Here is a 25323-nt window from a genome sequence, read left to right on the forward strand (position 1 = left end):
ATTAATGTAAGTGTTAGAAGAAAAATCTTTCTGGGTTCAGTTCCAAGTGGGGAAAAAGACACTGGAAACATGGAAGCTGTTTGGAAGGTTTAATGGTGGACAGGAGGACCACATGGCTTGAAGCTCCAAAGTGAAAAGGATGATCACATGCTTCAAAATGAAGGAAGAGATCAAGAAAGGTGCTTAGGTGCTGAGAGTGCCTGGGTTTTATAACCTTTGTTGGGATTTGAATTGAAGCTTGTATTCAGATTGGTTGTCAGACTCCCATGGGGCCATGCAGGGGCAACTCTGTAGGCTGTCCTGAGTTCCAGGTTTGGTTGAGCCTTGCTGGATGATAATGCACTGAAAAGGGCTTTCGAGGAATTGCTATAGCTTTACGTGGAGATCTTTGTTATGTAGAGTATTCCAGCCCAGCCCTTAATGGCGCACCCATTAACAAAGGTGGGGGTGAGTTTCTGCTTTGGAGTTTCTACTCTTTTTAGAGGAAATATTCTGTCTTTTTAATATTTCCCAGGATATTTCATTTTTCTAGGAGAGGGGTGGGTGCTAACTTCCTAAATAAGGTTAGCAGCCAATGTAAAATGTGCAGCTGTTTTATTAGTCATTTTTAAATAAATAGGGGTCACCTAGCAAAGTTCCAATATAAGACATAGGAAGTATATTTGAAAAAATAAATAAAAAGAACCAACCAACCTGCTTTTTAATGTGAATGCATGTGATATTTCTTGCCACATGAATATTTTTAGTATGGTAAGAAAAAGAATTAAATTTGATCAGATTGACATGTCTGGAATTTTTATTTACACATCAATTTGCATTTTACATTGAGTTGTCCATCTTTAATAGAATAAGCACAACTAATGTTGCTATGTTTTTAATGGTAGGTGAATAGCAATTATTAGCCATTATTAGCAACACATTAAGCTGATTCATATAAGACACACTGCAAAGTGATCAGAAATGATAGTAGATATATAGTACAGTTCTGCATTTGTAGGAAATTTACTCACACATGGAAATCACAATAACATAAATACTGTGAGACACAATGCAGAAAACATCAGGGTTGAGATTTTTCAACTACAACATTTAGCTACTCGCTTTTCCAAAATTTAATGTACAGTCTACTCAACTGTACACACATATATTTATGCAATGTGTGCAAGAAATGAATTATTAATGTCTTTTATTCCAGTAACAGAGAAAATACTGTCTGAACTGAGTTTGCCTTCACTTCCATCTTATTTTTTTAAAGTATCTCTAACTTGCAGTAAAAATGAAAATGAACTCTTATATTTGAAAAATATTGGATTTTTAATGTCTGTAAATAGGATTCCATGAAGATCTTTGCTTATTTATCTGACATCCTCAGTAGACAGTAACCACATTCCTAATTTAAATGTTTTTAGTGTTTACAAGAAGTTACACTAAATGAAGCCAGATTATCAGTAGAACTCAATTATCCTCATAATTTGACCGGGACAAAGTTATTAGAAGTTTAAATGGCTAGGTGCAAATTTTAGTCTAAGTTATAAACTAATTTAGTTGGCTTCGGCTCTTGTGCAGTTAGCTGCTGTAGTTTGTTAACCAATGATTGATAACCTATAAATGCAGCCAACATATATCCAGCCAACATAATCCAATTGATGCTGGACATTATTAAATATGGTGTGGCGTAGCTCATTGTGGGAACCAAGTAATGATATCAGTGAGATTTAAATTAGTCATGACATATGTAAAGGCTGTTGATTTAAATTGATGTCCTCTAAATATGACTAAATTTTAAACCAATCACAATAATTTTAGCATGTGCTTTAAAATCCAATTAAAGTAGTGGACACTCCCAGAACTTACATGATCAGTGATTGTCATATATATGTTTATCAGAAAACTGAAGACAATTTTTTTTAATTTAAAAAAGCACTTTTTGTCATGAACCTGCAGTTTTATTGTAAACAATGTGCTCAAAATTCAATAGCTCTGACATTTTACATAGGATACAAGTACAAATAGGGTTGATGTTCATTGTTGCCTTTACATAGGCAGGTTTTTAAAAATCTTTCTAAATGTCTCCACGGTTTCCAACTTCAAAATCTTTTATTCCTCCACCTTGTTGCCCTGTTACAATTGAAAGTCTGCTGAAAGGAATGATTTTCATAACTGTTTTCTTCATGGAGTACCACCGATTACGCCAAGTTACCCATGTAATGCCATTGTCAAAGCCATTTGGACCTGCATCTTTCTCACTATAAACGCCTCCTACAATGTGGGGGAAAAAAGTAAAATGTTAATGAGCCAGGAAATACTTTTACATAGCTTTGGGATATCTGTGTAGGTATCTTAATTTTATTAATTCATATATATATATATATATATATATATATATATATATATATATATATATATATATATATATATATGTTTTCTTAAGTTTGTGGTACTTACATGTATGGTGTTGCTTGGTTGTGTATTTTCCCACGTCATTGTAGTTGTTCTTTTTAAAGTTGTAGTACGTTTCAGCAGAATCTCATGCCATCATCAGGCTTCTGTATTGTGTCCGTCTGTGAGTCAGACTTTTACTCACAGACGGACACAATTGAAGTGATGATGGCAGATAATTCTGCTAAACGTTGTGCTACAACTTTAAAAGCACCACTACTATGACGTGGAAAATACCGAACAAGCTGAAGGCCATACATGTAATCCAAACAAGAATATATATATATATATATATATATATATATATATATATATATATATATATATATATGTATGTATGTATGTATGTATGTATGTATGGTATATATGGTGTATATATATGGTGTATATATATATATATATATATATATATATATATATATATATATATGTATGTATGTATGGTATATATCTATATATGTATATATATATGTGTGTTTTCTTAAGTTTTGGTATTACATGTATGGCATTCAGCTTTTGTTGGGTATTTTCCCACGTCATCGTAGTTGTGCTTTTAAAGTTGTAGCTACAACTTTAAAAGCACAACTACGCGAGACGAAAAGCTGAATAATATATATATATATATATATATATATATATATATATATATATATATATATATATATATATATAAATTTTAAGACCATGCTAGGTGAGCATTATGCAATTTTATTTATTCTATGATCAAGTACAATGGTATTAAACTGCTACGGACATAATGTTTAACATTTCTGCATGAATTATAATCCAAAATTGGAATTTGCTATCATGAGTTGTGCTGTCTATCAGTTTGGCTGGTTTCAAAAAAGACTGCATCAGTTCATGAAAGTCATAGGAATCAATGGCTATTAACCATGATGGCAATGTGACTGCCCTTGAGAGTCAAACCAGCAAAGACATTTTCAATCCTCTCCTTATGTTTTAATGCTTATTTAGAAGTTCCATGGGGATAAATTAGATTGATCTTTTAATAGATATGTTTAATTGAGATCTAATAACAAAAAAATTTAGATCTAATAACTAAAAAATTTAGATCTAATAACTAAAAAATTTAGATCTAATATAAAAAACGTTGCAAAAGATATTTAGCTTGCTTTAAAAAGGGGGGAGGAGGAGGACTTGAATTAATACTTCCTTAAAATACTTGAGATGGAAGATATCAAAAGACATCGTTCAACTAACCTCCATTCCTCCTTAAATGATATTTCATGAATTTTAAAAAAAGGCAAAAATGGCATGAAAAAAGGCTGTAAGTTAAAAACTGCTGGAAAAGGCAGAAAGCAGCTGTATGGGAAAAGTCTCCTTCATAAATTGAGCTGTGCATAGGGGAACTTCCAAACATTACCTTGATAATATTTGCCATTCAGATGGGCAGCATGACATCTATTCATCCACCAGCCAGATCCATCTTGTTGAGCACAGTTGCCTTCGTATTTATCATTATCGTTGTCAGGTGTGCTAAACTGTATGCCGTTGTGAGAAGTAAAGAATTTGTCACTGGGATCTTCTTCAAAATCAAAGCCATCGAAGGCATCGCCAGCTTCACCGCCAACAAAGAAGGCATAGGTAAAACGGTATTTATCAGCTTCGTTTCCTAATTTGAAATGGGCATAATCTGCATAGCTGGGGGGTGGGGTAAGAGAAAGAAAATCACTATTCTTGTGGCCTTTGCATTCATTCCTGAAACATTATTAAAATACTTAATTTCAGGAGTTATGCAAATACGCAGGATCTACATAGACAAGCAAATAATGGAGAAAAATATGATCATTCCTGTTGCGGACACTACTGAAACAAATAGCTATTTATTTTAAATGGATGAAACAAACTATCACTAGGTAATATTATCATACTTTATTATAAGTTGATCATTTTTTGTCCCAATCCCATAGCTAATGAACACATTGGCTAAAAGCCATTTAAATTCCACTGATTCAATGGGTTTGGAATACAGTACATTTAGTTTGTAGAATAGCAATAGCACTTAGACTTATATACCGCTTCACAGTGCTTTTACAGCCCTCTATAAGCGGTTTACAGCATCAGCATATTGCCCTCAACAATTAGGGTCCTCACTTTACCCATCTCGGAAGGATGGAAGGCTGAGTCAACTTTGACCCGGTGAGAATCAAACTGTTCTGATCCAACCAGGTTCCCAGAGAGCAAACACAAAGGCAGCAACCCCGACCTTTCAAGGTTCAATCACAATTCTGTTCCTTTACAGATAAAAGGCTGCTTTCCAACAATTAGCTCCTGCAAGAAAGAGCCTTGTCAAGTTGTTTGACAAAGCTGTCAAAAACCCAGAGATAAGAACTAATTTACAAGATTCTCGAAAAACGAACTAAGATGTCCACCAGTTGAGTTTCAGAGCTTCTTTGCTGTCTGCAAAGAGCGCTTTTCCAAACCTGGCTCTTATCCTCTTGAGGAAGGGGCCTTTACCTTGAAGCCTTACTCCCGAGTTGCCTGTGCTGCTGTAATTGTTCTTTCATCTGGGCAATCCTTCGTGCACGTGCACTTGGCACAGGCTCCTCAGGAACCTCATCATCATTGCTGCCAGCCCCCACAATCTCTGAAGGCAGCACTCCGCTCCTTGATGGTTCTGGCCCTTCATCAGAGTCCTCGCTCTCCTCAGCCATCTCACCTGCTGCCAGCTAACCACAACATGAACTTCCGAAGTGCTGGTATCCGGCAGTCAGCAGAAGTAGCCTGCAGTACTGCATTCTGACCACTGAACCACCACGGCAGCATTACAACTCATTCCAGTGATCTTATCATGCCCCTTATGTGCATGCACAAGTAAAGCGCAGGTAACTAAAACAGCAATTTTTGCCAATCCCCGTTAGGTTAATTATGAACCTTGAGCTGATAAAGAAATCTATACCTTTTTTGGTTACTCCAGTCCTCCAACTCTATTCTCAAGGCATATGGAACTGTAGTCTGAGTAGTTATTAAATGAATTTTTTCATTTCCCAACCAGAATTCTGTATTGTCATTGGGTGACAGATGTCCAAATCCTTCCTTATATTGAACCCAGTTTCTGTTAAAGTCTTCACTGCCATCGAGCCTCTGTAAATAAAACAGAAGACAAATAGAGATTATATATTGTTGGGCCTAGCACTCCTTTGCTGTATCTTTCTTCTTCTTCTTCTATGATATGCTTACCCTCTGTAAAACTGTCCAACCATTGCCCAGATTATCGATTTCACAGTACACCAGGAACTGTTGCTTGGCTTTCAGGGGTTTTATGAAGTACAGCCCACTCTGCCGTGCACCTTTATTAGCAATGTCTTGACAATCTATAATTAATATGAAAGAGAGAAGCGGCTTGTAATAATTGAATGAATCACTCGATTCATTTTTAATTAACTCTAAAAAACCCTCTTTGTTTTAAACGATGGTTTATTATGTTCTCATTCTGTCTTGCTAAAAGAACTCACAACACAATACATTTTTTTTAAAAAAAATCCCTTTAATCTCACATCTATCCTGTAAGGAAGAAAAGATTGGACTCCAAGCATTCCTGTTGCAATGGAGGGTCTACTCCACTAGTTTTCCTCAACTATACCTACTGAATTGCTTTGGAATAAATGATTTCAAGATCATATAATACAAAACTTATAGGAGTTTGTATCCAAACCAAAGCCTCACTGTTATAGGTACTGGAATTGATTTGGTTACTGAATTTTTTTATGATGGAAATTGAAACATATGGTCAAGCTTCTAAGCATCTGGACTCGTTGCCCCAAAGATGGTTCACATTAGTTCAAATGAAATGATAGGAATAGAGTAGAGTAGAGTAGAGTAGAGTAGAGTAGAGTAGAGTAGAGTAGAGTAGAGTAGAGTAGAACAGAACAGAACAGAAGAGAACAGAACATCAGAGTTGGAATAGAAATCTTCTAATCCACCCTTGCTCAGGCCGGAGACCCTATATAATTCCACAGAAGTGTCTGTTCAGTCTCTTCTTAAAAGCCTCCGGTGATATAGAACATCCACAATTTCTGAAAGCAAGGTGTTCCTCAGGTGGGATGCAAATATTTTTACTACCGGTTCTGTGGGTGTGGCTAGGTAAGCATGGCTCAGTGGGCATGGCCATGTGACTGGGTGGGCATGGCTTTTTTGCAGCAGCAGCAGCAGCAGCAGCCTCCCCCTCACACTCCATTGTTTTGCTTCCTGGGTCTCAGGGAAGGCTTCCCTGAGGCCCAGGAGGAAAAAAATGGTGCGTGGTGGTGGGGGGACCTGCTACCCCCCACATGCCACTTTTTGCCTCCTGGTCCTGAGGGAAGCCTCCTGGGTGAAGCAGTAAGACAGCGAGGGGGATACTACTGGTTCGGTGATTACGTTTTGCGTGCGCATGTGTGCTTCGCTTTGTTCTATAGAGCCGGGCAGAACGGATAGCATCCCACTCCTGATCCTGGCATAGCTGATTGTCGGAACAGCTGATCGTCAGGAGGGGAAAAAAGAAAAAGAAATACCTGTACTACCGGTTTGGCTGAACGGTAGCATTTCTTATTACCGGTTCGTCCGAACTGGGTCGAACCGGTAGAATACCACCACTGGTGTTCCTTTTGGTTGATTGTTCTCACTGTCAAGAAATTTCTCCTTAGTTCTAGGTTTAATCTCTTTTAGTTTGCATCCATTGTTTCTTGTCTTACCTTTTGGTGCTTTGGAAAAATAGGTTGATCTCTTCTTTTTTTGTGACAGCCTTTCAAATCTTGGGACAGGGCTATCATGTGTCCCCTGGCCCTTCTTTTCCCTAGACTAGACATACCCAATTCCTGCTCATCATGCTTAATCTTCGGAGCCCTAACCATCTTTGCTGCTCTTCTCTGCACTTTTTCCAAAGTCTCAATATATTTTAATAGTGTGATAAGTACCAAAAGAGGGTGCAATATTCCAGGTGTGGTCTTACAGAGGTTTTGTAAAGTGGTATTAGTACTCCATGTGATCCTGATTCTATCTTTTTGTTAATACATCCTAGGATTGCATTGGCTTTCTTAGCTGCTGCCACAGACCGCTGTCTCGTATGTAAATGATTGTCCATTAGGTCTCCAAAATCCCTCTCATAGACAGCCTGAGAAAATAACTAAGGTTCAATCAGTACAGAAATTAGCTTAAAACAATGGGAACCAATCTTTGCCTTAGCATACTGAATGAAAGAAGAAGCTATACTTTGGTTTATTCCTGCACCTTAGCATGTTATGGAAATGTATTTTGCGATAAAGCACGTTATGTAAAACTAGCCAATATAGATCAATAAGGCCAGATGGCTCATATGTTTAGAAAATGTCTGCAAATGTTTCCATTAGTCCTCATGGCCTAAGGTAAGTCTACAAGAAGCCCATTTAAGAATTATTGGTGGTCCTACACAAAAAGCAGCTATGAGAATAAATAAAGTAACATGAGGAGAATTATAAAGTATATTTGTTGTTTGATACTTCATTATTGTAAAGCTAGTTCCCGTTTTGTTTCAACAGAAATGAACATATATCTGTTTTTCAACTTTAATGTTTCATCTGAAAATGGTTTTTTTCCTCCACAGAAAATTTACAAGTAGAAAAAAAATGCTCTAGTTACTTTAAAAAAAAAGCATTAACAGATATTTGTGAGGGACAATCAGGTCCACACATGAAGATACAATTAAACTGATTTATTGCTACTCATGCCTATGCATAGGAATATTCTCAACTAACAGTTAGCACCTGCTAGGAGTTAGGGTCAGTGAAATTCAAGGGGAGAGAACTTAGTTCACTTGTGGTTATGTAGAGATTCTAGGCTTTTCTCTCTTTTAACTCCACTCTAGGTTATGCCACTCCTTCCCCTACTTACTTACTTACTTACTGCGGTGGGATTCAAATAATTTAACAACCGGTTCTCTGCCATAATGAGTTCCTCCAACAACCAGTTCACTAAACTGCTCAGAAAGTTAACAACCAGTTCTCCCAAACTGGTGCGAACTGGCTGAATCCCACCACTACTTACTTGCTTACTTATTTATTTATTTATTCAGTTACTATAGCCATCCATCTCAACCAGTGACCAGTGGCAATAGTATGTTTCCTATCTTTAGCCTTAAGAGCTATGGAAACATTATCTTCTGTTAGCTTTTCATCTGCTTGTTGATAAGAATCCATCTGGGGAAAAAGGGCCAACTTCTTTTGGCCCAAATCAACCTTAGAGTAACATGTTGGAAGGTCATACTTAATAATTTAAGAAATTGGTGTTTCCAAGACCTGGAAGTCAGTAGTTCAAAGTCAATAATCAGTGCTTTTATTTCATTTACATGTAATTAATCTGAGATTAAATAAGCTAAATACAAGTAATATTTCTCCCATTTACATCTTATTACAACTTAAGGGCAACTTTTAGTGGGCATAGTATGATATGTATGCAGTCATGATAAACCACTTCTGCATAGAATATTTGTGCATTATAGCAATATCACTTAGACTTATATACTGCTTTATAGTGCTTTACAGCCCTCTCTAAGTGGTTTACAGAATCAGCATATTGCCACCAACAATTTGGGTCCTCATTTTACCCACCTCAGAAGGATGGAAGGCTGAGACAACCTTGAGCCTGGTGGGGTTTGATCTGCCAAATTGCAGGCAGCTGGTTGCAGCAGAAGTAGCCTGCAGTACTGCACTCTAACCACTGCGCCACTGAGGCTCTATTATTAGCTTTATGCCAACATGCTTTACACCAATGGTAGTCAATCTGGTCCCTAGTGGGTGTTCCAGCTTTCATGGTGCGCGGTAGGGGTTTTGTCCCCTACTTTATAAATCACCATTACTGTGGAACCAGTGGGCAGTTAGAAAATTTTACTGCTAACAGAGATACAAAAGTGGGCGGTAGGTATAGAAAGGTTGACTACCCCTGATTTACACCAATGTTGAAGCCATGGTTAAAATGCTTTTGCATAGTTTCTTAGTGGCTTATTTGTAGATTGCTTCCATATGACAATAATTTTAAATGCCATTAATTTAACATAAAACATTAGATCATAATATCCAAAATTCTAATTCTAAGGATATTTGATTATTAAAATGAAGAATGTAATTAATACTAAATTGATCTATAAGGTGTTCTTACAACTGAGGTCAAAAGATAATTGTAGTCATAACATCTATAGGTTAAGTTGTTAATATCTACTGGAATCAATTTTTTTTTCAATTACAAAATAGGTAGAGCACCTTTCAAATTTGTTTTATTAATATTTTGCCTCTATGTCTAACTGCTGCTTAATATCTTCTCAAGATAAATTTAATCTAAAACAGATAAGTCAACTAATTATTTCTGTTAATTTATAATATGTTAAAGAAATGCTTTTTAAAATCAATGACAGATTAGATTGTAATGGAGAAAAATGTACTTTTGGTTTGGTAAACAGTTCTTCAGAGGAAAACAGAAAGTTTAGTGTTAGCAAATCAATATAGCAGCTTGTTACTCTTACCTCTTCCAGTTAATTCTTGTATCTGGACAGTGTCTTTACATGGCTGTTGACATTGTGCCTCTAGCTGAGCAGTTTTCTGCTTTAGTAACTGAATCTTGTTATTGTTTAATATCAGTACGTCTGTCAATTGCCTGGAGTTTAAAAAGTATAATATAAATTTATCATACCGGTAGAAGCACTTGAAACTCACATATGATGGTCTTTCCTTCTACGAAAGGAAGCAGCATTAAATGAAATAAAGGGAAAATACAAGTATGCATTACCTCTATCCACTGAATATACAGATTGAGGTGGGATTCTAAAATGTCCTTGCCTCTTTATCTATTTAGTGTTTAACAAGAGAATGCTTGAATAGGACTATCAGTTTGCAGATCAGCCTCCGTATATATGCTTACATGGGGCACTGTAATATTCTTCTTCTATTTGTATACTATTTTTCTTCCCAAATTACAGACAAAAGGCCCAGAATGAAAAAAAAAGTGCAACTATAAACATACAATTCAAACTAAGGAAACTAGAAAGGGTCTAAAATGGATAAATCATTCAGTCTTAAGCTGATATGGAGAGTCTAAAATCTATTAAAAATTGGTAACTATAAGTTTAACCATTGTAACCAACAAAGGAAAATACGGGGAGCTAAAATTCAACAATATCTATCTATCTATCATCTATCTATCTATCTATCTATCTATCTATCTATCTATCTATCTATCTAGATAACACTATATCTTTATGCTATTCTTTATCCTTTGTAAAATATAAAGGTTCTTTTTAAAAATAAGTAATTCTGCTTTAGTTAAAATACAAAGAAATTCAATAGCCTACAAACTCTGTGCTTCTTTTAAATTAACAAGAACAAGGCTGGCTCTATTCATATCTACCCCAATGGTACATATTGTAGTATAAACTACAATATAAACATTTTAACTTTCTTTGATGCCTGTTTTTAAATTAGACAACTAATTTGACATGGACAACACGAAAGGAAGAAAGGAAGATTTGGTTCTCATACATCAGCAGAAATTCTGCTGGAATAAAATAGATGGAAACCCTTTAATTCAATCCATAGTATGTTGATGCATTCTCAACACTGAAAAAATAATAATAATTAAACCTACTGTATGGTATTTTCATGTCCCAAAATGATGTTTTCATATCTGACGATTTCATCAATGATTTGTCTGGACTTCTGTGTATAACCTGGAATCACATCTGTAGGAAGAATAAAAAAGCAGGGCATGCATAAAATATTAAGGATAGCAAACTAAACCATTGAAATAGTAAAACTATTTACGGTAGACTTTGATTCTCACTTGACTGAGCTGCTGGCTGTGAGACGTGCTCTTGTCGGATATGGCGTATCAAATGGTCAGTTACTCCCGAAGAATTGGAAATGTCTCCCAACAATCGTTCAAGGTTCTGAAGTTCTCGATTGACGTCCGAATGATATCTAGTTATGAAATCTGCAACGCCGCATGTTGTAGGACAAAAGTTTCCCTAGAATTTTTTTAAAAATCGTATCAACTAACAAGAGATATTTTATAGCCCGATAATAGAGCTTTTTTTTCCTATACATATAAGATGATGTTGCGATAAATAGAAGTGTAAACATAAACAAGATGACAAATAAACTCCTATACTGATTGCCAGTCAAAAGAGTCCTGGACTTTAGTAAGAAATCCATGTTTACAGCTAACAATCTACAGTAACAACCTGATTATAAAGGACTGCAAAAATAACACAGATATTGACTTACGAATCGTTCATCCAAGATACAGCAGTTTTCACGCGTGGCAAAAGTCTGAATAAAAGAGAGAGAAAAAAAACAGCATGACATTTCAGTCATTATGATATCTACGTATTTTACACTGGTCCATACCCTGCCCAGGTAAACTTACTGCAGTACAAGTTGAAAAGAAGAAAAATAGAAGAGGTAGCCACTTGTGAAATTTTGGCAGCATTGTGTCCGTAGCTTCCAGAACTGCCAAACGCAGGAGGGTCAGTAGTGCTTAACCAATGTGAGTTTGTGGACCTCAGAGAACTAAACCTGTTCTCCAAACTGTGCAGGGGCAGCTTAAAAGATCATGTGGCATTTAGTGGGTGAAAATAGGTGGGGCTGACACATAAGGAGGACAGCCTCTTCCGGCCCTAGTGGGAGTGTCTCCAGAATCATTGCATTTTTCAACACTAGATGTTCCTGACTTACCTCTGCCCGAAAAAACTATGGAAGGATAACTTGCCCTATGAAGCAATGTCTTCCAGTAATCATTTGCAATAAGGCTGACTTGCTTGTTTGAAGGACCTGAATGCAATAGATAAGAATTTCAAGAGCTGCTGGCTCTCACAATTTTCCCCTTCTGCTCTTAGGGGAAAAGCTAAATTTTGGTAAACATGACTCGTGAGAGAGAAAAAAAGTCTTTGATATTAAAAGTTTCTGAGTGTAATACAAGACAGCAGTTTTGTTCCATTTTAATTAGCACTAAAGGAAAAATATAGCTCTTTTCTTTGTCTGCATGGCCTCTAATTTCTTCTAGCTCACCTGATCTTGCCCTGACTAACAGTTTAAAAATATCATAGGGCAAACAATACTTCTGCACCCTGATGATGAGGGTACAAAGAGAGCTCAAATTGGTAAAATTGTTTTATCACATTAAGGGCAACAGAATTATAGCGAAAGATAACCTAGGAAGTATGAGGCAGGATTAGTTTATGTAATGAAGAAGTGATTCTATTGCTTTCATTGCTTTTTATCCTACAGCAACAATCATTTAAATTACATATTATATAGGTGCTAACTCAGGTATCCTATTGACCAGCAGATCCTAGCTTTTTAGTGAATGAAAATTCTGATAGACATTTATAGTAAGATATCTCATATTACCAAAAAAACAACCCCCCTACCATTATTCAGAGCTACCACCAGATATATTTTACTTATTTCTTTGTGTATTTGTACATTGGCAAATCGTCACAATGGGTTACAATATAGTAAAAACCAGAGAAAGTGTATGCATCAAAACACGGCATTTATTTATAATAATTACAGCACCTAATAGTAAAAAAGGACATCTGGTTAAGGAACAGTCACAATAATTCCCTCTTGGGGAAAGTTCAGGTTTTAAAAGCATTCAGAAAGTACCCAGCTTAATTTCTAGAAGAAAGAAGTTCCATAAGGGGCTTCCACAAAGAAGAGGGAGGTCAAACTATTTTTCAAAGCATCCTAAGAAACAATTGGTGGAAACTAATCAAGGAGAGAAGCAATCTGGAACTAAAGAGAAACTTAGCAGCGAGGACATTTAACCAGTGGAACTGCTTGCCACCAGAGGTTGTGGGTGCTTCATCACTGGGTGTTTTAAAGAAAAAACTGGACAACCACCTAACTGAAATGATATATGGTCTCCTGCTTGATCAGGGTTTGGACTAGAATACTTTCAATGTTCCTTCTAGATCTATTCTGATTGATTGATTGATTAAGTAAGGTGCTGCAGCAGAAAAATAACTGCTATTAGTCTTAGCTTCTCTACCTTATGGGTAGAAATGACTGTAAATAACATCATAGAAATGTACGTTTTGTGTCATATGTGTCCTATGGCCTAGTGAAATGTGCAAAAAATTGATTCCCCACCCCCCATATATTGCTTTCAGTTAAGGCAGCATCTCATAATAATTTAGAAACTAAAACCAAAACAGTTAAAATTTAAAAACTCATGCAGGGATTTTAGTCTCATCAAATTTTATGATCAGTTACCAATTTTTAATTTCTGAAGGTGAAGGTAAATGGGCTCCAGATGAGATTGTAACAAGTGTAATTTAGAATTTGTAACTTGAAATCAGAGGGTGACCTGTAATAAAAATGAAAATTATACCAGATATCAGACATTAATTTCTCATCTTCTTATAAATCATGCATATTTATTAATCCAATTTTCCATAATTGTATAATATCCCAATAGAAATATATTAATATTTTCCCCTGAAACTTTTCTTAAGTGACTTCTTAATCTGGGATAAATAAAGCAGCTCATGAAGGTTATAGTGGCTATCATATCAACCCATAGGCAGAAATTAATCGCACTAGAATATTAATCTTATTTCAACACTGAAATCGGGAGTTTTCCAAATCACATTTGATGTAGCAGTTCAAAGAGTTGGAACAGACAGCTCCATTCCAACTCACGGATGTTTTTCTCCAGCCCGTGCTGCTTTAATAAAGGTAGTCCTTGACTTGCAACAGTTCAATTTAGTGACTATTCAAAGTCACAGCGACACTGGAAAAGTGACCATTTTTCACACGTACAACATCCCCATGGTCACATGATTAAACTTCAGACACTTGGCATCCGACTCATATTTATGACAGTTGCAATGTCCCAAGGTCATGTGATTACCTTTTGCGCCAGTGGTGAAATTCAAATTCTTCTACCACCGGTTCTGTGGGCGTGGCTTGGTGCGCGTGGCAGGGGAAGAATGCTGTAGAATCTCCAGTCAGAGGTGGCATTTTCCGGTTCTCTGAACTACTCAACATTTCCACTACCGGTTCTCCAAAACTGTTCAGAACCTGCTGAATACCATTCTTGTTTTGCGTCCTTCTGACAAGCTAAGTCATTGGGAAAGCCAGATTGACTTAACAACCAGGTTACTACCTTAACAACTTGCAGTGCTTCACTCAACAACTGGGGCAAGAAAGGTCATAAAATGGGGCAAAATTCACTTAATAACTGTCTCACTTAGCAACAGAAATTTTGGATAAATGTGTATAGAATCGTATTGGAATACAATATAAACAGCACTTTTTTCATTATTGTACAGATATTGATCGTTAAATTTATCCCAGAAAATGAGCAGGATTATGTATTTATATACATTATTTATTATTTATGTGCCCAGAAAATTATCATGGGACTTTTGCAGTTGACAGTACAACAAATTATATATAAATATAAAGAAATGAACACAGAAATAGTGTCTGACAGATTACTAGCTAAAAGAATAAAAACACTATAAAATGATTACTTTTCAATGTTTAACCCAAGAAAAGAATGCATCATAATATATCAGAAAGCTAAAGGAGATAAGATGTTCTTCTCCATTTAGTTTTGCTCTTGCAAATGTGTCCTTAGAAGTGTTTTTCCAGAAACAAAACAATAATAAAATAATGTGCAATGCATTTTTAGAGGCCAAAATGAATCCTAGTATATCCCAACTAAGCAATTCTTTTTTGTAGCTTGCTTACTGATTTCTCAAGAACTTCTAAATGATTATACATGTGGAGATACAAAGAAGATTAGGTCTAGATTACCGCGTCCCTTTCAAGCTGATAAGAAAGGTGAAATTGGTATGAGATTTGTTCAAACTTTCTAAATTATTTGTTATGCAAATAATAGTTGATTCAATTCCTGTGAAGTGAACGTTTTAGGTTAACGAAAACAATGAGATGTTAGCTGTCTGTTTGTCACATATTTGCAAAGAAACTTGGGAAATAGTTCAGGATATGTTAAATGTTCAGAACATTTAAGAACAACATTACTATCAATTTTATAGTCCACACCCATTACGGGATTTAGATTTAGAATGGAATCCAAGGCTAATTTTGGTAACCCAGACACGATGTCCTGAGGATGTGTACACATGCTAGGAATGGCAAGCATTTATTTTGCAAGATTAATATATTATTATATATGCAAAAAAAGGGAAGTCACAGCTGCCAATTCCTTAGCTGTTATAGGCCACCCTAAGCATCCAGTTCTTGTCAAGTCAAGTAGTCGTTGACTTACATTCATTTTAATAACTATTCAAAGTTACAACTGCATTGAAAAATTGATTTATGACTTGCTCTCACTCTTATGACCTTTGCAGCACCCCCAAGGTCATGTGATATTATATTATTTAAATTATTATATTTTTCAAGCATGATCTAACAGGATAGAAATTTGAGAGAGAGAACCTGAACTCTCTCTCTGCATTGTTTCAAAGCTAAAGAAACTTGTTTTTTGAAAAAATGTTATATTATTTTGCAGGATATTTTTTTAAATTTCATATATAAATCCCATCTCTTTGCCTGGGTACTGTAGTAGGATCATCTTTGATAGCTCTTTTGTTTCTGCTGAAATCAGTGCCAACTAGAAAATACATCAAATGGAAAATAGTGTAGGAAAAGGTTTATGAAAAGGTTTTTAAGGATAATCTTTAAAAAAAAAATCTTTTTACTTAGGTTTCTCCTGCCTTTATTATTTTATAAATAATTAAATGCAGTGAACACCTAATACTCCTTCATCTTCCTATTCCCCTACAAATTTTTGTATCTTCAATACCACGCTTTACACTTCACTAAATCATGGTTGATTTAATCATGGTTTAGTGAACAAATAATTCCTGCTTTTTATAATGTACTAAACAGGTTACAATTTACTAATTACTGTGGCTGACTCCACGCATCACAACATGCAAGCCACATATGATATGTGAATCTATCTATTTGGGACAAAAAGTTGTCTCAATTTTAAAAGCATCTTTGATTCAATAATGTATTATTTAAGCTGTTCTGCCACCATTATTGGTTTTTGCTTTATTTGTTCAGTTGCTGCCATTTTATAGGTCAGGCTTGACATTATGAATAAAAAGATCTATTCCAGTTATAATGAAAACATGAGAGTGTAAAGGGCAGAAGAAATGACAAATATCTGAAGGAGAGAGATAATCAGTTTACTGTTGGGTAAGGTAATCTACATGAGATGGGTAATCTGCAAGCCATTTTTTGCAGTTCCTATAATTTTATACTTTGAAATTAGGTTGAGACCAATGAGATTTATTTCCTGGTGAATTTGTATCACATTGCAGCTGGACAGTTATCGGAGGGACTTTGGTATATTTATAAAAGGTTATTTTTTTAATTAAAAAAACTTCTTTATTTCAAACAGATTGCAGTGTATACTTTACCTTGAGCAGAAGAACAGTGAACTCCATTGGTTAACAAACAGCAGGCTTGCCAATATGCAAGGGGAAAGTAAATAATCAGCTCAAATATTTGTAGAATGGATTGCAATTATGGGAAGATAGGATCGAACAAATTGAATAGTTTGTGGGTGATTATTGATGCAGTAGGGGCAAACAGGGACAGTTCACGTAAATGAATAATACCACATTTCTTGGATATGAAATGGGGATAATAAAAAACCCTCTGTTAAGCTAGGACACTAGGAACCAAAAATAGAGATGAAAAGAATTGCCAAAATTCATTTCCAAATGAACCCAGAGATAATGTGTTACTTAACATCTGTGGCAAAGTAAGAAGACACAGGATTAAGAATGAATGAACAAAAGACAGTGGACTTAGTGACTAGCAGCAAAGAAGTAGATTTGATTTGCTAATAGAGAAAATGAGTGAGGATCAAATGACAAAATACATATATGAGGAACTGTGGATGAACTGAGAAATGAAGTAAAGCTATTCAACACCACAGACAATACTAGTACCCTCCAAAAAGACCTTGACTATGTATCAGAACGGTCAATCAAATGGCAACTTCAAATCTCAACAAATAAATGCTCTGTCTTACATATTGGCAGAAAAAAATCAGAAAATAAAATACAAGCTAAATAGTCAAGACCTTGTTGAGGATCCAGACTTTGTCAAGGACCTTGGAGTACTCATCTCAAATGATCTAAGTGCTAGAGCCCACTGTAACTACATAGCCAAAAAGGCATTAAGAGTTGTTAATCTAATCCTACGTAGCTTCTTCTCTGGTAATATCACACTACTAACTAGAGCATACAAAACATTTGCTAGACCTATACTTGAATACAGTTCATCAGTCTAGAACCCATCTCTTGTATCTGATATTAACACAATTGAAAAAGTCCAGAAATATATCACAAGAGTTCTCCGCTCCTCTACTCGTTGCAGAATACCTTATGCCACCAGACTTGAAACTCTAGACCTAGAAAACCTAGAACTACGCCACCTCTGGTCCAATCTAAATATATTATATAAAATCATACATTGCAATGTCCTACCTGCAAATGAATACTTTAGCTTTAATCATAACAATACAAGAGCACACAATAGATACAAACTCAAGGTTAACTGCAACAAACTTGACTGCGGAAAATACGACTTCAGCAACAGAGTGGTCAATGTCTGGAATACTCTACCTGACTCTGTGGTGTCTTCCCCAAACCCCAAAAACTTTAACCTTAGACTGTCTACTATTGACCTCACCCTCTTCCTAAGAGGCCTGTAGGGGGCATGCATAAGTGCACCAATCGTGCCTACCATCCCTGTCCTATTGTTTCTTTTTATTGGTATCCATTTCATGTATTCATAACCATGTTTGTACTTATACCTGTTATCTAATAATTGCTTGACAAATAAACAAACAAACAAACAAATAAATAAATTCTTTATTTTTCTCATTTTCTTATAAGTATCTATCTCATGTATTCAAAACTATATTTATTCTTATACCCGTATCTTGTAAGTGATTGACAAATCAAATAAATACTAAATGCTAAAAAAAAGAGAGAGAAACATCAAGTGATAGGACACAGGTGAGAACTTCAGAAAGATGAGAAGTTAAAGCAACAAAAACATGGTGGAAGCAGTGATTGTTAGGACAGAAAAGTAGGATGCTGTAGGACTAAAGTTATTTTAACTCTTTATTGTGCATCTTTAACTCCTTTCTTGCTTCTTTTATGGACTCTTCAAGCAATGTTTATCTTGAAAGAGAAAAGCATGAGAGCTATGCATGTGTATTACAAGTGCAACAGAGCCCCCTCCTGGCCAGATTATCTATGAGAAATGGAAACACTCAAAGTCCAGTAGAGAAGCAAGTCTATTTATAAAATGTTTGGCAAACAAAGCATTTCCCCTGAATTTGCTAATCATTTTATTTTTAGTTTCAATAGTCAAAAACTAAGTGCAAGTGCAATGAAGCAGCTAAGTAATTTTAGGCATTGGATAGAATTACTTTACAAGCCAGAAAGAATGTTGATATCAGTCTGAGAGTTCAATGACATACATGCGTATAGTATTTGGGTCTGTTTGTTATTGCCCACATTTTCCAACTCTTTGATAGTAATTTGGGATCATCTTGAAAATGGACCTTGTTTACTTCTATACAAGTAAAAACAAAATAAAACTATTGCTTTGGTGAATGGCCTTGAACTTTGTTTTTTCAATTTCTTTAATGTTCATCATGTATCGCATCTCAATCAAGAAAAAATTGTTCTAATTTTTTAACTTTTTAAAAGAGAAAGTTACATTTTGTTTATAAAATAAAACTTTATTTTTATTTACCACAGATGATAAACACATTGATGGATTTAATTACTAGGGTGATGGACATACATCTTGGAAGATCTGAACAACCATGTTGGGGACAAATCTTCCTGGAGAAAATCTATCTATATGGTTACTAATAGGCACTATTGACGTAATGGCATATCATCAATTAAAGGGAGGAAAGGCAGTAATTTAAATTTGCATTCAACTTCTATTTTGCTGTGGTTTAGGTAAGCCCTACTGATAACTAACATGGTTGCACAGTGGTTAGAATGCAGTATTGCAGGCTACTTCTGCCTGCAGTTTGGCAGTTCGAGTCTCACTGGATCAAGATTGACTCAGCCTTCCATCCTTCTGAGGTAGGTAAAATGAGGACCCAGTTTGTTGGGAACAACATGCTAACTGTGTAAACTGCTTAGAGAGGGCTGTAAAGCACTGTGAAGTGATATATAAGTCTATTGCTACATCAAGTGATATATAAGTCTATTGCTACATGTTTCTTGCTACATCAAGAAAGAGAATGGTGACCAGTCAGGAGCAATGACATAAGCTACAGGACAAGCTGAATCTATTTAACCTATCTGATGCTGATACCCTAATTTTGCCCACTTGCTTGTAAAAATTGCCAGCCTGGAGTTTCCATACATGCTTTTTTAAAAAAAACCTAATAGAAAAAAAAATAAGCTGTATCCAACCCTGTCCTGATACTGGATTTTTCCTTCTAGAAATGTTTTATTATTTATGCACCCTTTCTTGTCTATAGGAATAAGGGTAACAAACATTCTTCCAGTTGAGCTCAATTTTGCACAACTGAATGTCTTACAAAAGACATTCAATTTTGTTTTTATTTTGCCTCGAATAAACAGTTCACTTTGCTTTATTTTTGGAAGTTTTTTCTTCAGCTTCCCAGCCTAGCTCACAGCACCTAGTTTCTTTGAAGATCTCCCAACAGCTCCTACGAAAGGTATTTTAGGAACAAATTGCAGCACGAATCATATATAGAAAGCCTAAGTTCAATCTTCATGTCTCCAATCAGAAATATCTATTTTTGTTTCAAGATGCTTGACAATTGCTAAGTATAACTCCAAGATATGAATATTAGCTTCTTATATTCCCAAGTAAATTACAGTCCCTTTTTGCAATTAAAGCTTTGCTCAATATATTACTGTAGACTTTTGTGACCTGTATCTGTCTGGGAATGTTGGAGATCTGGATTTAAAGAGAGTGGTCTAAACCACAGATTTCCTGACAACTGCTCCAAACTTTCCACACTTCTTCTTGTCCTCCAAGGGAATAGAGTAGAAAAAGAAAATGAAGCTCAGCTGCAATACAGAGAGTAGGTTTGGTTTATCTTTAAGAGCTGCAGATAAGCAAAACTTTCCTAAGAGGCAGGAATTCTCTTTACATTTCCATGCTCCATCTTCAAGGATTCTACATGGATGACATTTATGGAGATATACAAATGTGGCAGCTTGCTTCTGTAACCTGGAATTTTAGGCTTTATTGCTAACTTTTTAATTTAATTATTATTTATTTAATTACATTAACCAATGAACTGATGTTAGCACATTGTCATGGCAGCCATGTTTCCTTTTGAAGTCCAAGAAATGACTGTTTTCTTTTTAGCCATTTTTTACATGCAAAAACTAGCTTACTTATAAGGGATGAAACATCTGTCTTTTCTCTCATGTAATCAATGTTTTTAATACCGTGTTTCTCATATAATAAGGCTGGGTCTTTTTTTTTTTTTTTTTTTGAGCCCCGAAAAAATGACTAGGCCGTCTTTTCGGGAGTGACTTAATTCCCCCCCCCTTGCATCTTCGGGCGGGCGGCGACGGCTTGGATGTTGACCTCGGCGTTGGTGGGGCACTTCATATCGGGGTCAACGCAGGCAGCACCATATCCGGGTGTGCAACAAAAGTACTTTCTAACGGCAAGCCCCCCCACCATTCCCCCCCATTTCGCATGTTTTAATATAGGCCTTAATTTGGGGGGAGGGGCTTAATTTCATTTCATGCCTATAAAACATGCTGGGACTTCCTATTGGGGGAGGCCGTATTGTTGGAGAAACAGGGTAGTTCCTTTCTGAGGCATCACATATACCAAATGTATGTGATTTGTTCCTGTACTCTGTAGAAAGACATGCCCCTTTGATGTTGAGGGAAGGTGGAAAAAGCCATTTTCAAAGGTCATTACCAGTGGTGGGATTCAAAAGTTTCCACCATCAGTTCTGTGAGTGTGACCTGGTGGACATGGCTGCAGGGGGGGGGTCGCACGACTTACGCACATGCATTAAAACAGTAAAAACTAAGCTACTGCACCTCTCAGCTGTTTAGCACAGCAATCCGCGCTGCCATGCCAAACAGCTGAGAGGTTTAAAAGGACCCAGGAGCAGGGGTGGGTGGGTGGGGCCAACTGCAGAGAGACTCGGAGCGAGCTGGTTCTCTGCCAGCTGATCTTCGGTGCTATAGGTACGCCAAAACTGGGCCGAACCAGTAGAATACCACCACTGGTTGTTATCAATAAAGAAGAATATGTGTGGCTCAGGGTTGCAATGAGGGGTCCTTGGTGCTTTTCAGAGCTTGGTTGGTTGCTTGAAGCACTGACATTTACCTAGTAAATAATGGGTAATGAAACATCTGCCAAGTTCAGAGAGCACCAAGGATCCTTCTAGGTTAATATTTTCTCTTCAAAATTATGGGCACAGGATCCACGCAAACTTGGTTCCTGAGTTTCTGGACAACACTTTCAGTATCTGGTTTCAACTTCTTGTCTGTTGGACAAACAGGGGCTGTTTCCGAAGTTCTGTGCCAAAAAACACCAATGATCCAGCGGGAGAGGATTTCGGTGTTGCGAATGATAGCAGATACAGGTGGGTGTTTTCCACAAAACTCCTCACAGAGAACCACGATCAGGCCATGACTATTGAGGAGATATTCACGCTCTTGGGACTTCAGGCTGTCACCAACTCTCGGCTGTGGGCGAGAAAAAGCTGTAGCTACAGCCGTCCTGGGAGCATCCATCCGAGCATCTCTCAGGTTCCCATGATGAAAAGAACTATGAACTGGCTTTCCAATACAGGCCTACATGCATGCGCCTTGGGACCTTTTGCTTACGTCCCCTCAACAAGCCACCTTCCAACTTATAACCATCTGCAGTTAAGCAGTTATCAATTCGCCAAACTTCACAGTTCTTCAAGGGGAACCTCTACTATTTAATGTGCATTTCCACCACTGGCAAATCTCCTATAGGTCCCTTCTCCCAAAGCTTCCATTTACTTCATTATGCCACTCTTAAAAGGAGTCGCACCCTCAGCTGAGACAGAAACGGAGTCTTGAACTTTGAAGAAGTCAAAACTCAAATCTTCCCAGAATTTTCAATCTAACTTTTTTCACATGAATGATCTGAAAATAAATCGGAGTACCTGCCCACTTTAATTTTTTGGAGTAGTTTGGGGGAGTTGTTGAAGGATTAATAATTTTCCTTATACTATAATTCTTTAGCTCTGAAATAGTAAACGTTCACCTTCAATAAGGTGATTTTAGGAATGTGTAAATCATTTAAACCCAGAAGAGAGGGTGTCTAAGAAGGGATACCATGAGTACACAAGAAGCAAGACTGAAAACTCCCTCTTTATCCTTATTTTACAACATTCTGGCGAATTTGGGAAACAGAATAGGAGAGGGAAATATTGTCGGAATGGGTTGTACAAAATGAGCAAGTCAAATGAGATGCACAATATAATTTTGTAATCAAGAAAACAGTTCTTGAGGCAAAGTTCATAAGAATAATTTCTCAGGTTAGCATGGACAAAATCTAACTCAAAATCTATTTTCATGGCCAAAACTCTTTAAGCCAGTGCTTTTCAAATTTGACAAGTTTAAGATGTGTGGAGTTCAATGTTCAAAATGGGAATTCTGAGAGTTAAAGTCCAAAGATCTTAAAGTTGCCAACATGGCTTTAAGCAATGGGCTTTTACTCAAAGAAGTAGATTAAATTGTAGCTAAAGACACATTTGATAGTTAAGATGAAATTCCTTCTAGTTTATTAATATCTGCCTGGCCAGCCTATAAATGTGAGACAAAACTACTGCCCTGTATCTTAATGAAAAGCTTCATGGAGATTTGAGAAATGTGTTATTATTGCTACATAACCCTTGAATTAAAAGCCAAGGTTTATAGACCAGTCAAGAATCTTTGAGCTTTGGCATCAAATTTTAAAAATTAATCCTCTCATGGGAGAAGGAATATATGTATATTTATCTGGAATTACATTTCTATAATTCTATATAACATGGGGCTGAGTAATGTTTGGCCTTCATGCATTTAAAATTCAATTTATTAAGGATAATAGAAATTCTTTTTCATCATGTTGTGTAAGGGTAATGTCTAGAACTTTGCCTATATTAAAGTTAGTTTTCAACAGTGTTAATATTGTTTGTTTAATGATAATGATCTTGAATTATTTCTATTTGCAATATTTTTCTCTTGATTTTTTTGTATTTTGATTTTCTTGTATTATCATATTGCCTATGCAAGTCTAGGTTAGCCCAGTGCCTTCTAGATATGTTGAATATAACTCTAGTCATCCCTGCTTAGTGAGTTTTCACTCAGTAATTCTCAGGAGTTGAAGAATTTCCCCCCAATCTTACTTGTGGATTGAACTCAGGAACTTATCTCTGTGTGCAAAATGCATATTTTATCCATAACAATTTTCATAGTGTTAAGTATGAGGCATGGGCATAGAAACGCAGACGAAACTGCTTCTTGTGAACTTCAGCTCTTTATTTAAAGCATGATAACAGAGACAAAAAACCCCGGTTAGCAGCCGCCCTTTTATAGAGTGAACTGCTATCCGGATGACCAATGGATGTTGTTATAGGGTTTGAACCTCGTCCAATGGGACTCGGCCCGCTAACAGCCAATCAGATTGCTCAGAATGAACCAATCATAACTTGCCATTATATGGGCCAATAGGAAGTGCAGGATTACGATCCTGCTATGCAAATGACTCTTTATTAATTACATTTCTTTAGTTCACAACACCAGTTCACACAAGCATATATTGTTAATGTATACCGATTTCCCAATTATGTTATTTGAGGACTGTATGAATAAATGCTTGCTATCTGAACTGATCTTTAGAAATAATCTCTAACTCTTCCAAGGCAGTCCTGTAATTGCTTTGATCCTATCCATTGATTCATTCATTGCCTTCTTTTTCTGTAGCTTTGCTAGGAATTGTAGGGTTTTTTCCCTAACCCATCAACAATTAATACTGCATAGCTAAAGTATGGCAATTTCTTCTTGCTGATCATTGTCAAAAGGAAGGCAGTTTATCTTTATTGAAACCCTGATCCATGACATTCCTGATAACCATGTTTGGAGTCATAATTCCAGGTTAGTTATCTTTATCTCTCTTTTTCACAGTATCTCAAAACCATTTTTTTTATCACCAGGTAAACCACTGCTTTAAGCATTGCTTTATTCCATACCATAGAAAGATCCCTATCATTCATAATTTTATTTCTGTTTATCTGCCTTCTTTTAGTTTATTCTCTTCTTATTTCCTCAGCCTACTTTATTCTCTTTCTTATTTCCCCAGCCTACTTTCCAGTTTTGTCCATTCCTGAGCACAAAAGAAACTGTTTACCACATTTATTACTTTAGATTCGCTGTTAATTAACATTTATCAGGTCCATTTTGTACTTTCATAATGAGAACCTTGTTCTTTACTTTTAGTCAACAAAAGTGGCATCTGCATATGTCAGGCTGTTAGCATTTTCACCTTCAAATTTGACTATAACTGTCATCTCTTCCAATCTGCTATTCTGATGATACATTACTTGTATATAAAGCTAAATAGACATGCAGATGCTATATGTTCTTGTTTCACATCTTCGCCAAATCTGATCTTTTTCCAAATTCAGTTCTTAGAATTGGCATTTTTAAAAAAATCTAACTTTATTTTGCTGGTTTCATTTACTCCAGGTGAGGGCAGTAAAAGACCTCTTCCTCTTCTGGATGCGAACAGTTTTCTCTCTCCCTTTTCTAATATTTTCTCTCCTATGGTTCACATCATGAGGCTAAAATATAGACGACATTTTTGCTTGTTC

At 36.2% G+C, this 25323-nt stretch overlaps 1 protein-coding gene across 1 annotated transcript; it reads right to left on the reverse strand.

Moving 5' to 3' along the window:
- Nucleotides 1-778: 778 nt before the first annotated feature.
- On the reverse strand, nucleotides 779-11996 carry FGG (fibrinogen gamma chain). The gene is made up of 9 exons (XM_026676584.2): nucleotides 11827-11996; nucleotides 11685-11729; nucleotides 11242-11425; nucleotides 11047-11140; nucleotides 9929-10059; nucleotides 5641-5774; nucleotides 5360-5544; nucleotides 3824-4101; nucleotides 779-2259 (listed from the first exon to the last, which is right to left on the reverse strand). The coding sequence occupies exons 1-9, from the start codon at nucleotides 11887-11889 to the stop codon at nucleotides 2063-2065; spliced, it is 1311 nt and encodes a 436-aa protein (XP_026532369.1). The 5' UTR covers nucleotides 11890-11996; the 3' UTR covers nucleotides 779-2062.
- Nucleotides 11997-25323: the final 13327 nt, after the last annotated feature.

This window comes from Notechis scutatus, chromosome 4, assembly GCF_049901735.1.
Source record: "Notechis scutatus isolate UNSWTSFEM ecotype Mainland chromosome 4, rNotScu1.2, whole genome shotgun sequence".
Classification (NCBI taxonomy): Eukaryota; Metazoa; Chordata; class Lepidosauria; order Squamata; family Elapidae; genus Notechis; species Notechis scutatus.

What these genes read in the sequence shown, in the direction of transcription:
- FGG (XM_026676584.2), bottom strand. Translation starts at nt 11,889, where the DNA reads ATGCTGCCAAAATTTCACAAGTGGCTACCTCTTCTATTTTTCTTCTTT. An exon ending in GTTGGACAGTTTTACAGAGG is followed by an intron (nt 5,545 to 5,640) that starts GTAAGCATATCA and finishes TTTTATTTACAG; the next exon opens with AGGCTCGATGGCAGTGAAGA. An exon ending in GAATGGCAAATATTATCAAG is followed by an intron (nt 2,260 to 3,823) that starts GTAATGTTTGGA and finishes CCCACATTGTAG; the next exon opens with GAGGCGTTTATAGTGAGAAA.